The sequence below is a fragment of the Giraffa tippelskirchi genome, chromosome 14, assembly GCF_054371585.1.
Source record: "Giraffa tippelskirchi isolate mGirTip1 chromosome 14, T2T-mGirTip1v1.2.pri, whole genome shotgun sequence".
NCBI lineage: Eukaryota > Metazoa > Chordata > Mammalia > Artiodactyla > Giraffidae > Giraffa > Giraffa tippelskirchi.
In genome coordinates, this window is record NC_137288.1 from 10170007 (window position 1) to 10182380 (window position 12374).

General features: G+C 56.8%; 2 protein-coding genes and 1 long non-coding RNA gene across 3 annotated transcripts in view; 1 reads left to right on the forward strand and 2 right to left on the reverse strand.

The window, feature by feature from the left end:
- Positions 1–12374, forward strand: part of LOC145534149 (uncharacterized) — a 541812-nt gene that overhangs the window by 7465 nt on the left and 521973 nt on the right. Inside the window, exons 2-3 of the long non-coding RNA XR_014074275.1 lie at positions 178–289; positions 7821–7932. This is a non-coding gene — a long non-coding RNA (uncharacterized LOC145534149). The remainder of the gene's footprint in view (positions 1–177; positions 290–7820; positions 7933–12374) is intronic.
- LOC145533950 (uncharacterized) lies at positions 2323–7395 on the reverse strand. The gene is made up of 3 exons (XM_081561302.1): positions 3940–7395; positions 3228–3540; positions 2323–2975 (listed from the first exon to the last, which is right to left on the reverse strand). Exons 1-3 carry the CDS (start codon positions 4174–4176, stop codon positions 2347–2349), a joined length of 1179 nt encoding a protein of 392 aa, XP_081417428.1. The 5' UTR covers positions 4177–7395; the 3' UTR covers positions 2323–2346.
- LOC145533898 (uncharacterized) lies at positions 9966–12181 on the reverse strand. Its single transcript, XM_081561243.1, has 3 exons — positions 11584–12181; positions 10872–11184; positions 9966–10618 (listed from the first exon to the last, which is right to left on the reverse strand). The coding sequence occupies exons 1-3, from the start codon at positions 11818–11820 to the stop codon at positions 9990–9992; spliced, it is 1179 nt and encodes a 392-aa protein (XP_081417369.1). The 5' UTR covers positions 11821–12181; the 3' UTR covers positions 9966–9989.

Below are 12374 nucleotides of genomic sequence, written 5' to 3' on the forward strand. Positions count from 1 at the left end.
GCTGGGGCAGTGCCCAATCGGGGCCCAGGGCCGGGCCTCCCGTTGGAAGCCAGGGGAAGACGAGCTGTCGTCCTGCTGGGGTAGGGGAAGGGGTGGGGCCGGGGGAGGTCAGGCTCCAGCAGTGGGAGGGGCGTGAGGCCCGCCTGCGGCAGTTGGTGACCTTCCTGCTCCCCTCAGGGCAGAGCCGCCGGCCTGAGAATGAGGGCGCTGCTGAGCCCAGGGCCTGGGATGGCCCGTTGCTGCTGTGGTCCCAGAGCTCCACCCGAGACCTGAGGGAAGCCGTCTGCCCGTGAGTCCTCTCCCGCTTGTCTGTCAGCTTGTTTGAACCATGCTGGGTTTTCTGCCCAGCTGGCTAAGGGGAGTCCCTGGAAATGCAAGGGTGTGGGTTTTGGCAGACTTCAGGGAAGACATGCCAGATGAGCCTGGGAGACTCCAGCTTAATCTGGATTCAGGAGATATCTCTTCGGGCCAGCTAGTAATTGTAGGATAAGCCTAATGAGTCTTCACAGGATGAAGAGAGTAACGTGCCAAGGTAGCAATCGATGTCCTCATTCGAGAGGATGAAGCTGGTGCTCAGAGAAGGGGGGAACTTGGCCACAGCAAGGAGGTGTGCACCCAGACAGAACCCCCAGATCCGGCCACTGGAGCTCAGGGAGGCCACTGGTGTGGCTTGTCCCTGTGGCAGGGGCCGAGGCACGCAGCCCACCCTGATTCCTGCGGGGGCCTGACTTGGGAAGTGCCATCTGGTAGCTTTGAGACTCACCAAACCAAATTGCACTGGAGAGAGGAGGGACACCTTCCTTCATCCACCCCCCACCCCCGCCGGATTCCCACATACCCTGACCCCTTTCTCCCGATTTCGGAGCCATTTCCAGAGTCCCGCTCATATGACCTCATTCGAAGTGCACTGTGGACGAGCTGCCATCTGCAGCTACTACCACAGCGGCCAAGGGCTTTAGCTCCCGACTACCTCCCTTCCTTTGGAACTTGGGGGCCCTCTACTCCCCACTTGCACACCACAGACCTTTGCTGAGGATTGTGGGGACCCTCACTCAGTTTGCAGTACGTTGTAGCCATCCCTGTCCTCTCTATACCTCCCTTGAAACTCAGCTTGTGAGCTCCTTTGGAGCAGCGTGGCCCACCTGGCTGCAACGGAAGAGACACAGCTGACAGTGAAACAACAGCTTAGATCTGAGACCCGGAAAGCTCTGTCAGAAGGGACCTCCCTCTTCACACCGTAGAGGCTGTAGGAGGCGCCAGGCTTTCGAACCAGTGCTGGGGCCAAAATGACTCCACAGCTGTTTTCCTTCCTGGGGAGGGTTCTGGCTCGAGTGGGAATGGCTCAAGTCTCCTAAGGTTCTGCAAGCCCACTGTGTGCAGATTCACGGTACACAGAGAGGAGAAGGTGGAGTCCTGCCCTGTAGGTGGTCACAGCTCACGGATGAGCCAGGCAGGCAGGCAGGCAGGGCATGAGAACACCTGAGCTGCCTTCATGAGTGAATGGTGTGGGGGCAGAGGAAGAGAAGCCGGTCTGCTCCCTCGTGTGGTGCCCCGGGCAGGTTGTCCCCAGAGGAAACCCTTACGACGGTGAGGACTATCACTGCTGTTTCCCAAGGGGTTCCGTCGGTGCGTGTCTTCCCCGGAGCGGTCAGGCCGTCTCTCAAGTACACGGGCCATGGGCATTGCCTCTCCTTGGAACTTCCCATGTGTTTCTCTTTTTTATGGAACAGTGATTTTCTAGAGGGGTTCTGGGCCACAAGGATGTTGGGTCATTTTCTAGCCTTCTGTCATGAAGAACGCTTTCCTGGGTGTTGGGGTGGTTTGTTGTTCCAGCTCCCTTTCTTGGCTTCTTTTGGGAGCTGGTGCAACAAGACGAGCTCAGCCTCTGCCTTCTGGCTGAGATGTCACCCTTGACACAGCAATGCCTGCCTGGAGATAATGATGGCAGTTGCCAAAAGGGCTTCGTTTGGCACATGGTATCTTGAAAGGACGTACACCGTCCTTTCAGATATCAAAGGCTAGTTCAAATGACATACAAATGAGAACTCTCCAATGGAGTCTTACAGTAGTTGGAGAGTCCAAAAAACACTCCGTCAGTCATTTCACTGAGAGTCATTGATTGGGGACACCAAGAATATAGGAAGGAATGCACAAAGAAAGGATGAAATTGTGTTCAGGATCGGGGGAAGGGATGAACAGGGCGTGCTTGCCTTGAATCCAGGCTTTGTTGGGGGGGTGAGGCACAAAGATCAAACGGGTCTGAAACTACAAAGTGGTGATGGTAACACAGTATCACCAGAGTTACACAACAGTGTTCCCAAATTGCAACAATGATGAAAAAGTTTACTAATCCCAACTTAACCAACAAAAGTACAGGAAACCATACAAAAAATAAAACATCACCAGAAAGGTGGAAACAAACCAAATGCAAAGCAGTTCAGGGGAAAGGAACTCCATGTCCCCTGGGGGCAGACCGAGTTGCCAGCGTCCACGGTGAGCAGACGGGGATGGAGGCTGCAGAGCCGACCGCTCCCCTGGACGTGGTGTTTCCGGCAAGGGCTCTGGGTGTCTGTCCAGAGCGGGGGCTCGTTCTCCCTGCAGGGGTGGGTGAGTCATCGTGGGCGTCTGGGTGTTGCGCGGGAGCCAGGGCAGGCTCTCCCTGCCGAGGCGGTGACTCCTCCTCTGCCTCGGGTTCTCCTGCCAGAGCCCGAGCAGGTAGAGGTGCACGTGGAGGTGGAGGTTCTGGCTGAGGGGGTGGGACATCAGTGCCTGGGGCTGGGGGTCCTGCAGGCATGGAGATCCGATCTGCCCGGTGTGCTGGCCAGTACCCAGCTGGCCTGGTGTCTCTGCGAGGGCAAGTCTCGGTTCTCCATCTGCCCTCGGTGGATCCCTGGGTCCTGCACCTGGAGCCAGCACCTCTGTAGGGACAGGTCTGGGAAGCGGAGCCTGGTTCCAGTTGGAGGCCAGTGCTAGAGCTGGGGGAGAAGCAAAGTTTGCCCACAGGCCAGCCTTGGCATGTGCGTCTCCCGGGACAGAAAGCTTCCAAGAGATTCCCAAAGAATACCCAGCGTCGGATGTCTTTTGGGACTGAAGTGTGCAAGATGGGGGGCGGGGGGTGTGAGGCCAGCGCTTGCTGCAGGCCCAGCAGCAGCTTTCGGGGACTCGTCCCTGTGTAGCTCAGCACCCCCTCCCCACACACTCCCGTGCACCAGCCCCAGCGTCCTCACCTCTGTGCTCTGGCGTGCTGGGCTCCAGGTCCTCCTGCTGCCTCAGAGGCCGGGGTTCTCGGGACTCTGGGTCGGAGCCGGGTGTGCTGAGCTCCGTGGCAGCCTCAGACTGGGCCGCCGGGTGTATCCTGGGCGGTGTCTCGGCAGCAGGCCTTCCCCGCCTCCGCTTCTCCCCCGGTGGGGCTGATGCCTCCGTGGGCACGCTCACCTGGAGCCTGCACTGGGCCTCACGGGCGGGGGGGTGGTGCTCCGACCCCTCCCTCCGGGAGGTGGATGGGGTGTCCCCGTCCTCGGCCTCATCACGTGGGAAGCTCTGCAACGACAGTGACCGTCAGCCAGCCATGCTAGGAGTTTTCCGAGCTGGGCCTGGGCAGTGGAGCCGCTGCTTCTGCCTGCTCGAACTTCTCTTCCCAGAAGGGTCAGAGACGTGTGTCTGCTCAGATCCCCACCCGGGAGGAAAGAGTCCCACCTGAGGGTGTGAGGTCCGCCTGGGCGGCCGCCGCTGCCCGCACTCTCCCCATCCCGCCCAGCCTGCTCTCCCCTGGGGTGTGGACACAACTTGTCCGCAGGCTTCTGACCCCACATCCGCCTGGGCTTCCTTGAGGGAGACACACCCCAAGAAACCCGCATCCACACACACAGGCAAAGGACCCGGTGTTTCCGGGTGGCATGGGAGAGGCGGCCTGGTCCGTCCTGGGGCTCCCCGTGTTACCTTTCTGTTTCTCCGGGCAAAGGGCCAGAGGCCTCTCGGGGGTGTCCTGAGCCAACGTCGACAGGGTGCCCGCGCACACTGCCTGTGAGCACTCCTGAGGCCCCGGCCTCTGGGCAGGGGCAAACAGCAGAACATCCTGGCAGCCAGTGAACTGGCTGGGGGCTCCTCTCCGCTCTGGAGGCCTGGATACCCGGGCTGCGGGTTCTGTTGGGTTCTGTTGCCGGCAGGTGACATCATCTCCTGGGGTTCGTGCTGAGGTCCCTTCCCCAAAACTTCCCAAGGGAATCTCTGGGTTTCTGACTGCTCGACCACCCCCCTTAGGCCATGTGCAGGCACAGTGACACCCACACAGCCCAGCCCACAGCCCTGGGGAGGCCTGGGTTCAGCCAGGGCCTGAGCTCCGAGGACCCCACTGCTCTCAGACCAGGCTCCTTCTTCTCATAAGTGGTGTGGCCCTGGACAAGCATATGCCCCTCAGGGTTGCCCCAGTCTCTCCATCTGCAGAGTGGTGGTCATTCTCCCATCTGCTTCCTAGGTCTGTCGGCCTACGAGCAGCTCCATGCCTTTCCACCTGGGGCCGATATCACGTGGAGCTTGTGCGCTGAGACTTCAGAAAGAAAGATTCCATCCAGGGCTGACACAGCACAGAATGGGGCAGAACGAGGCCTGGATGTGCCGTGGTACCCAGGAAAAGGCACTCCCCCTCCTGACTGTTTTGAGACCCCGCATCCAAGTTGGAGGACCGAAAGGAAGACTCGAAGGTCTCCCTCTCTTATAGAAAAGAGTAGCCAACTTTCTGCTCCTCTGTTTCCATTGAGATTCTGTTCAAGTGTCCCAGCTCGGCTTCTGCGGGTGGCTGAGCTTCTAATGGCTCCCTGCGTTCTTGTCTTTTCCTCTCCAAACCTTCCGTCCTTTCCCCCCTTCTGGGGTGGAAGGGCGCTGTCATTGCTTCTACCTTCGAGGCAGATTGAGGAAAAGTCTGGACCGTCGACTCCTTTCCTCTCTTTGGTTCCGTGTCTCTCTCTGGCTGTGTCCCTCTCTTTTCCTTTCTCAGTTCCGTCTGTGTCTTCCTCTTTCTCTCTCGTGTGTGGATGGATGGATGCTAGGGATGCACATGTATATGATTAGATGAGGGTTATGTTTTAGGGATAGGTTAGAGGGAGAGAAAGGCTTTAGGTCGGAGTTGGTCATGGGGGAAGGGTCAAGGGTGGTGGTGGTGTTGTTTCTTGGAATCTGAGTGCTGTGCATTCTTCGTCTCTTTCCATATGAACCCCTTCTCAGATACACCACTTGCAAGGAGTCTCTCATGTTCTGTTTCCTATCTTTTGCATTTGTGAATGCTTAGCTTCTCTGTTGTGAAGAGGTTCCATTGGATGGAAACCCATGGGTGTACTTCGTGTACCTCTTTGCCTTACTTGAAGAGACCCATTTCGACCTCCGCCCAGCAAATGGCAAGGAGACTCTGATGTTAAGGAGCCTTTGACCTACGCTTCTTTCTAGCTATCTCATGACATCAGTCTTTAGGGTGAGGTTTTCCCCCTATATTGAGGTGGTATGAGATCAAAACCAATAGCGTTCTTCAGATGTAGCTGTCTGGTTTTCCCATGGACATTGATTGAAGAGGCTTTCTTGTTCCCATTTGGATATTCTCCCCTTCTGTGTCAGAGATGAGTTGACCATGGATGCTGGGGTTTGTTTCTGGACCCTCCACTTTATTCCATCGATCTGGATCTGTGTGTGTTGTTGTATTCCCAATAGCATACTGTCCTGCTGCTGCTGCTGCGGCTAAGTCACTTCAGTCGTGTCTGACTCTGCGTGACCCCATGGCCTGCAGCCTACCAGGCTCCTCCGTCCAGGACGTTTTCCAGGCAAGAGTACTGGAGTGGGTCGCCATTGCCTTCTCCGATACTCTCCTGAGGATCCTAGTTTGGTCGTCTAATTTCCTTTCACACAACCTTGGATGTCCGTATCGGGGCTTTTTCGTCGGATTGTATTGACAGTTTAGGCTCTTTTCTGTCTCCGTACCCCTTTTGCAATTCTTTGTTCGGTGCGAAAATGCATTGGCATTTTGGGAGGAATAGCATCGAAGCTGTGGATTGCCTTGTGGGGCTGTGACATCATTTTCCCAATAGGAATTCTTTCAAGCCCTGAGCACAGCTTCTCTTTCCAGTGATTGGTGTGGGCTTGATCTTCCTTCTTCCATCTCTCGCCGTTTTGTGAGAACAGATCCATCCTTCCCTTCTGGGTTAGATGGACTGGTGGGTATCACTTCAGTGAATGGCATTGTCAGTGGGGGTGATAATTCCCTTCTCGTTGGAAGACTTTGCTGTGAGTATTAGAAATGCAAGTGACTTCTCTTCCCCTTCCTCCCTGTCCATCTCTCAGAGCCACCGGGAAACAGAGGCCTCATCCACGGTCACACAGGCCTGAGGGGGTGCAACTAGACTGTTGTTTCTTCAGGCCCTCAGTGCTGGACATCATCCGGGATCCTCTGTGTGTGTCTTCCTCAGTCTGGTGTCCCTTCAGACCTTTCCCTAGTTTTCACAGGCTTGTTGTGTTGGTGTTCTTTGTCTGTTTGGAGACACATCCTTGATAAGCTTTGTGTTTCCACTCATTCGTCTCGCGATGTATGACCTGTCTTTTGCTTTTGTCATGAGGTCTTTCCCACAGTAGATATCTTTGATTTTGCAAAGTCCACTGTATTCTCTGGGTTTTTTTTTGTGGACTGGCTTTTAGTTTTGTGTGTGAAGACTCAAAGCACGTGTCCGGTTTCTGCTCATTGTTCTTCGAGATTTGTGACAAGTTTTCATGGAAAGTTTGTCTAGGGATAACTGGAAGTGAACTCGGTGTAAGGTGTCAAGTCTCCATCTCCATTCCTGTCATCCCCTGCAGTTTCCAATTCCCTGTTCCTGAGTGGTTTTAGAGACCTTGTGGGGAGTTTGGTTGCATTGGAGTTTGCATTTCCACCTTGATTCGATTCACACTGTTCTGCCCTCAGGGACACTGTCAAGGGGGAGTGAGGAGCAGCCTGCACTTCCAGCAGTGACCACACGGTGGGGCGAGTGCTGCTCTCCCCTCAGGGAGCCCCAGGCCACAGGCATCCCAGTGAGGAGCCAGCTCTGTGCTCAGCTGAAAGGAGTTAGTCTCTCAGGAGCCTCTGAGCCCTTGCCTTTGGATCACCCAGGGTGGGCATTTACTGGGACAGAAAAAATTGCCCTGAATTCCATGGACGGAAGAGCCTGGCTGTGTAGAGTTCGTGAGTTGCCGCGAATCAGACACAACTGAGGACACAAAGATTCTATAGATTAAAACACTTTTTGGGGGTGGGGGGGAGTGAAAGGGGGGGATGTGGGCTTTTTTGTCTTATATAATAGCCAAGGGAAATCTAGTTTAAACCTAAATTCACATAGACGGGAAAGGTATAGCTCTCCGTCACCCTATTAAAAAAAAAAAAAAAAAAAACTACTAAACTTTTCTGAAAGTTTATTTAGTAGCTTCCTTGAGCAGTTCATTGTGAAGCATTTTTTTTTTTTCTGTGACATTGGCCTCATTAAAAAGCACGGTTTGCCTTTACTGGATAATTCTGTTCATTGGTTTCTTAGGGAACCTTGGTAATATTTGAGTTTCCTGGGGAGTATGGTCACATGACCTGGCCCTGGCCAATCGGTGCGTTCCACCTCCCTGGCCACTGTGATTGGCTCCGGGCTGGGGCAGTGCCCAATCGGGGCCCAGGGCCGGGCCTCCCGTTGGAAGCCAGGGGAAGACGAGCTGTCGTCCTGCTGGGGTAGGGGAAGGGGTGGGGCCGGGGGAGGTCAGGCTCCAGCAGTGGGAGGGGCGTGAGGCCCGCCTGCGGCAGTTGGTGACCTTCCTGCTCCCCTCAGGGCAGAGCCGCCGGCCTGAGAATGAGGGCGCTGCTGAGCCCAGGGCCTGGGATGGCCCGTTGCTGCTGTGGTCCCAGAGCTCCACCCGAGACCTGAGGGAAGCCGTCTGCCCGTGAGTCCTCTCCCGCTTGTCTGTCAGCTTGTTTGAACCATGCTGGGTTTTCTGCCCAGCTGGCTAAGGGGAGTCCCTGGAAATGCAAGGGTGTGGGTTTTGGCAGACTTCAGGGAAGACATGCCAGATGAGCCTGGGAGACTCCAGCTTAATCTGGATTCAGGAGATATCTCTTCGGGCCAGCTAGTAATTGTAGGATAAGCCTAATGAGTCTTCACAGGATGAAGAGAGTAACGTGCCAAGGTAGCAATCGATGTCCTCATTCGAGAGGATGAAGCTGGTGCTCAGAGAAGGGGGGAACTTGGCCACAGCAAGGAGGTGTGCACCCAGACAGAACCCCCAGATCCGGCCATTGGAGCTCAGGGAGGCCACTGGTGTGGCTTGTCCCTGTGGCAGGGGCCGAGGCACGCAGCCCACCCTGATTCCTGCGGGGGCCTGACTTGGGAAGTGCCATCTGGTAGCTTTGAGACTCACCAAACCAAATTGCACTGGAGAGAGGAGGGACACCTTCCTTCATCCACCCCCCACCCCCGCCGGATTCCCACATACCCTGACCCCTTTCTCCCGATTTCGGAGCCATTTCCAGAGTCCCGCTCATATGACCTCATTCGAAGTGCACTGTGGACGAGCTGCCATCTGCAGCTACTACCACAGCGGCCAAGGGCTTTAGCTCCCGACTACCTCCCTTCCTTTGGAACTTGGGGGCCCTCTACTCCCCACTTGCACACCACAGACCTTTGCTGAGGATTGTGGGGACCCTCACTCAGTTTGCAGTACGTTGTAGCCATCCCTGTCCTCTCTATACCTCCCTTGAAACTCAGCTTGTGAGCTCCTTTGGAGCAGCGTGGCCCACCTGGCTGCAACGGAAGAGACACAGCTGACAGTGAAACAACAGCTTAGATCTGAGACCCGGAAAGCTCTGTCAGAAGGGACCTCCCTCTTCACACCATAGAGGCTGTAGGAGGCGCCAGGCTTTCGAACCAGTGCTGGGGCCAAAATGACTCCACAGCTGTTTTCCTTCCTGGGGAGGGTTCTGGCTCGAGTGGGAATGGCTCAAGTCTCCTAAGGTTCTGCAAGCCCACTGTGTGCAGATTCACGGTACACAGAGAGGAGAAGGTGGAGTCCTGCCCTGTAGGTGGTCACAGCTCACGGATGAGCCAGGCAGGCAGGCAGGCAGGGCATGAGAACACCTGAGCTGCCTTCATGAGTGAATGGTGTGGGGGCAGAGGAAGAGAAGCCGGTCTGCTCCCTCGTGTGGTGCCCCGGGCAGGTTGTCCCCAGAGGAAACCCTTACGACGGTGAGGACTATCACTGCTGTTTCCCAAGGGGTTCCGTCGGTGCGTGTCTTCCCCGGAGCGGTCAGGCCGTCTCTCAAGTACACGGGCCATGGGCATTGCCTCTCCTTGGAACTTCCCATGTGTTTCTCTTTTTTATGGAACAGTGATTTTCTAGAGGGGTTCTGGGCCACAAGGATGTTGGGTCATTTTCTAGCCTTCTGTCATGAAGAACGCTTTCCTGGGTGTTGGGGTGGTTTGTTGTTCCAGCTCCCTTTCTTGGCTTCTTTTGGGAGCTGGTGCAACAAGACGAGCTCAGCCTCTGCCTTCTGGCTGAGATGTCACCCTTGACACAGCAATGCCTGCCTGGAGATAATGATGGCAGTTGCCAAAAGGGCTTCGTTTGGCACATGGTATCTTGAAAGGACGTACACCGTCCTTTCAGATATCAAAGGCTAGTTCAAATGACATACAAATGAGAACTCTCCAATGGAGTCTTACAGTAGTTGGAGAGTCCAAAAAACACTCCGTCAGTCATTTCACTGAGAGTCATTGATTGGGGACACCAAGAATATAGGAAGGAATGCACAAAGAAAGGATGAAATTGTGTTCAGGATCGGGGGAAGGGATGAACAGGGCGTGCTTGCCTTGATTCCAGGCTTTGTTGGGGGGGTGGGGCATAAAGATCAAACGGGTCTGAAACTACAAAGTGGTGATGGTAACACAGTATCACCAGAGTTACACAACAGTGTTCCCAAATTGCAACAATGATGAAAAAGTTTACTAATCCCAACTTAACCAACAAAAGTACAGGAAACCATACAAAAAATAAAACATCACCAGAAAGGTGGAAACAAAGCAAATGCAAAGCAGTTCAGGGGAAAGGAACTCCATGTCCCCTGGGGGCAGACCGAGTTGCCAGCGTCCACGGTGAGCAGACGGGGATGGAGGCTGCAGAGCCGACCGCTCCCCTGGACGTGGTGTTTCCGGCAAGGGCTCTGGGTGTCTGTCCAGAGCGGGGGCTCGTTCTCCCTGCAGGGGTGGGTGAGTCATCGTGGGCGTCTGGGTGTTGCGCGGGAGCCAGGGCAGGCTCTCCCTGCCGAGGCGGTGACTCCTCCTCTGCCTCGGGTTCTCCTGCCAGAGCCCGAGCAGGTAGAGGTGCACGTGGAGGTGGAGGTTCTGGCTGAGGGGGTGGGACATCAGTGCCTGGGGCTGGGGGTCCTGCAGGCATGGAGATCCGATCTGCCCGGTGTGCTGGCCAGTACCCAGCTGGCCTGGTGTCTCTGCGAGGGCAAGTCTCGGTTCTCCATCTGCCCTCGGTGGATCCCTGGGTCCTGCACCTGGAGCCAGCACCTCTGTAGGGACAGGTCTGGGAAGCGGAGCCTGGTTCCAGTTGGAGGCCAGTGCTAGAGCTGGGGAAGAAGCAAAGTTTGCCCACAGGCCAGCCTTGGCATGTGCGTCTCCCGGGACAGAAAGCTTCCAAGAGATTCCCAAAGAATACCCAGCGTCGGATGTCTTTTGGGACTGAAGTGTGCAAGATGGGGGGCGGGGGGGTGTGAGGCCAGCGCTTGCTGCAGGCCCAGCAGCAGCTTTCGGGGACTCGTCCCTGTGTAGCTCAGCACCCCCTCCCCACACACTCCCGTGCACCAGCCCCAGCGTCCTCACCTCTGTGCTCTGGCGTGCTGGGCTCCAGGTCCTCCTGCTGCCTCAGAGGCCGGGGTTCTCGGGACTCTGGGTCGGAGCCGGGTGTGCTGAGCTCCGTGGCAGCCTCAGACTGGGCCGCCGGGTGTATCCTGGGCGGTGTCTCGGCAGCAGGCCTTCCCCGCCTCCGCTTCTCCCCCGGTGGGGCTGATGCCTCCGTGGGCACGCTCACCTGGAGCCTGCACTGGGCCTCACGGGCGGGGGGGTGGTGCTCCGACCCCTCCCTCCGGGAGGTGGATGGGGTGTCCCCGTCCTCGGCCTCATCACGTGGGAAGCTCTGCAACGACAGTGACCGTCAGCCAGCCATGCTAGGAGTTTTCCGAGCTGGGCCTGGGCAGTGGAGCCGCTGCTTCTGCCTGCTCGAACTTCTCTTCCCAGAAGGGTCAGAGACGTGTGTCTGCTCAGATCCCCACCCGGGAGGAAAGAGTCCCACCTGAGGGTGTGAGGTCCGCCTGGGCGGCCGCCGCTGCCCGCACTCTCCCCATCCCGCCCAGCCTGCTCTCCCCTGGGGTGTGGACACAACTTGTCCGCAGGCTTCTGACCCCACATCCGCCTGGGCTTCCTTGAGGGAGACACACCCCAAGAAACCCGCATCCACACACACAGGCAAAGGACCCGGTGTTTCCGGGTGGCATGGGAGAGGCGGCCTGGTCCGTCCTGGGGCTCCCCGTGTTACCTTTCTGTTTCTCCGGGCAAAGGGCCAGAGGCCTCTCGGGGGTGTCCTGAGCCAACGTCGACAGGGTGCCCGCGCACACTGCCTGTGAGCACTCCTGAGGCCCCGGCCTCTGGGCAGGGGCAAACAGCAGAACATCCTGGCAGCCAGTGAACTGGCTGGGGGCTCCTCTCCGCTCTGGAGGCCTGGATACCCGGGCTGCGGGTTCTGTTGGGTTCTGTTGCCGGCAGGTGACATCATCTCCTGGGGTTCGTGCTGAGGTCCCTTCCCCAAAACTTCCCAAGGGAATCTCTGGGTTTCTGACTGCTCGACCACCCCCCTTAGGCCATGTGCAGGCACAGTGACACCCACACAGCCCAGCCCACAGCCCTGGGGAGGCCTGGGTTCAGCCAGGGCCTGAGCTCCGAGGACCCCACTGCTCTCAGACCAGGCTCCTTCTTCTCATAAGTGGTGTGGCCCTGGACAAGCATATGCCCCTCAGGGTTGCCCCAGTCTCTCCATCTGCAGAGTGGTGGTCATTCTCCCATCTGCTTCCTAGGTCTGTCGGCCTACGAGCAGCTCCATGCCTTTCCACCTGGGGCCGATATCACGTGGAGCTTGTGCGCTGAGACTTCAGAAAGAAAGATTCCATCCAGGGCTGACACAGCACAGAATGGGGCAGAACGAGGCCTGGATGTGCCGTGGTACCCAGGAAAAGGCACTCCCCCTCCTGACTGTTTTGAGACCCCGCATCCAAGTTGGAGGACCGAAAGGAAGACTCGAAGGTCTCCCTCTCTTATAGAAAAGAGTAGCCA

Excerpts from the sequence above, each read along its gene's own strand:
- LOC145533950 (XM_081561302.1), bottom strand. The coding sequence starts at position 4,176 with ATGATGTCACCTGCCGGCAACAGAACCCAACAGAACCCGCAGCCCGGG. Across the intron at positions 3,541-3,939 it reads TTGCCCGGAGAAACAGAAAG|AGCTTCCCACGTGATGAGGC; the intron begins GTAACACGGGGA and ends CTGTCGTTGCAG. Across the intron at positions 2,976-3,227 it reads CAGCACGCCAGAGCACAGAG|CTCTAGCACTGGCCTCCAAC; the intron begins GTGAGGACGCTG and ends CTTCTCCCCCAG.
- LOC145533898 (XM_081561243.1), bottom strand. The coding sequence starts at position 11,820 with ATGATGTCACCTGCCGGCAACAGAACCCAACAGAACCCGCAGCCCGGG. Across the intron at positions 11,185-11,583 it reads TTGCCCGGAGAAACAGAAAG|AGCTTCCCACGTGATGAGGC; the intron begins GTAACACGGGGA and ends CTGTCGTTGCAG. Across the intron at positions 10,619-10,871 it reads CAGCACGCCAGAGCACAGAG|CTCTAGCACTGGCCTCCAAC; the intron begins GTGAGGACGCTG and ends CTTCTTCCCCAG.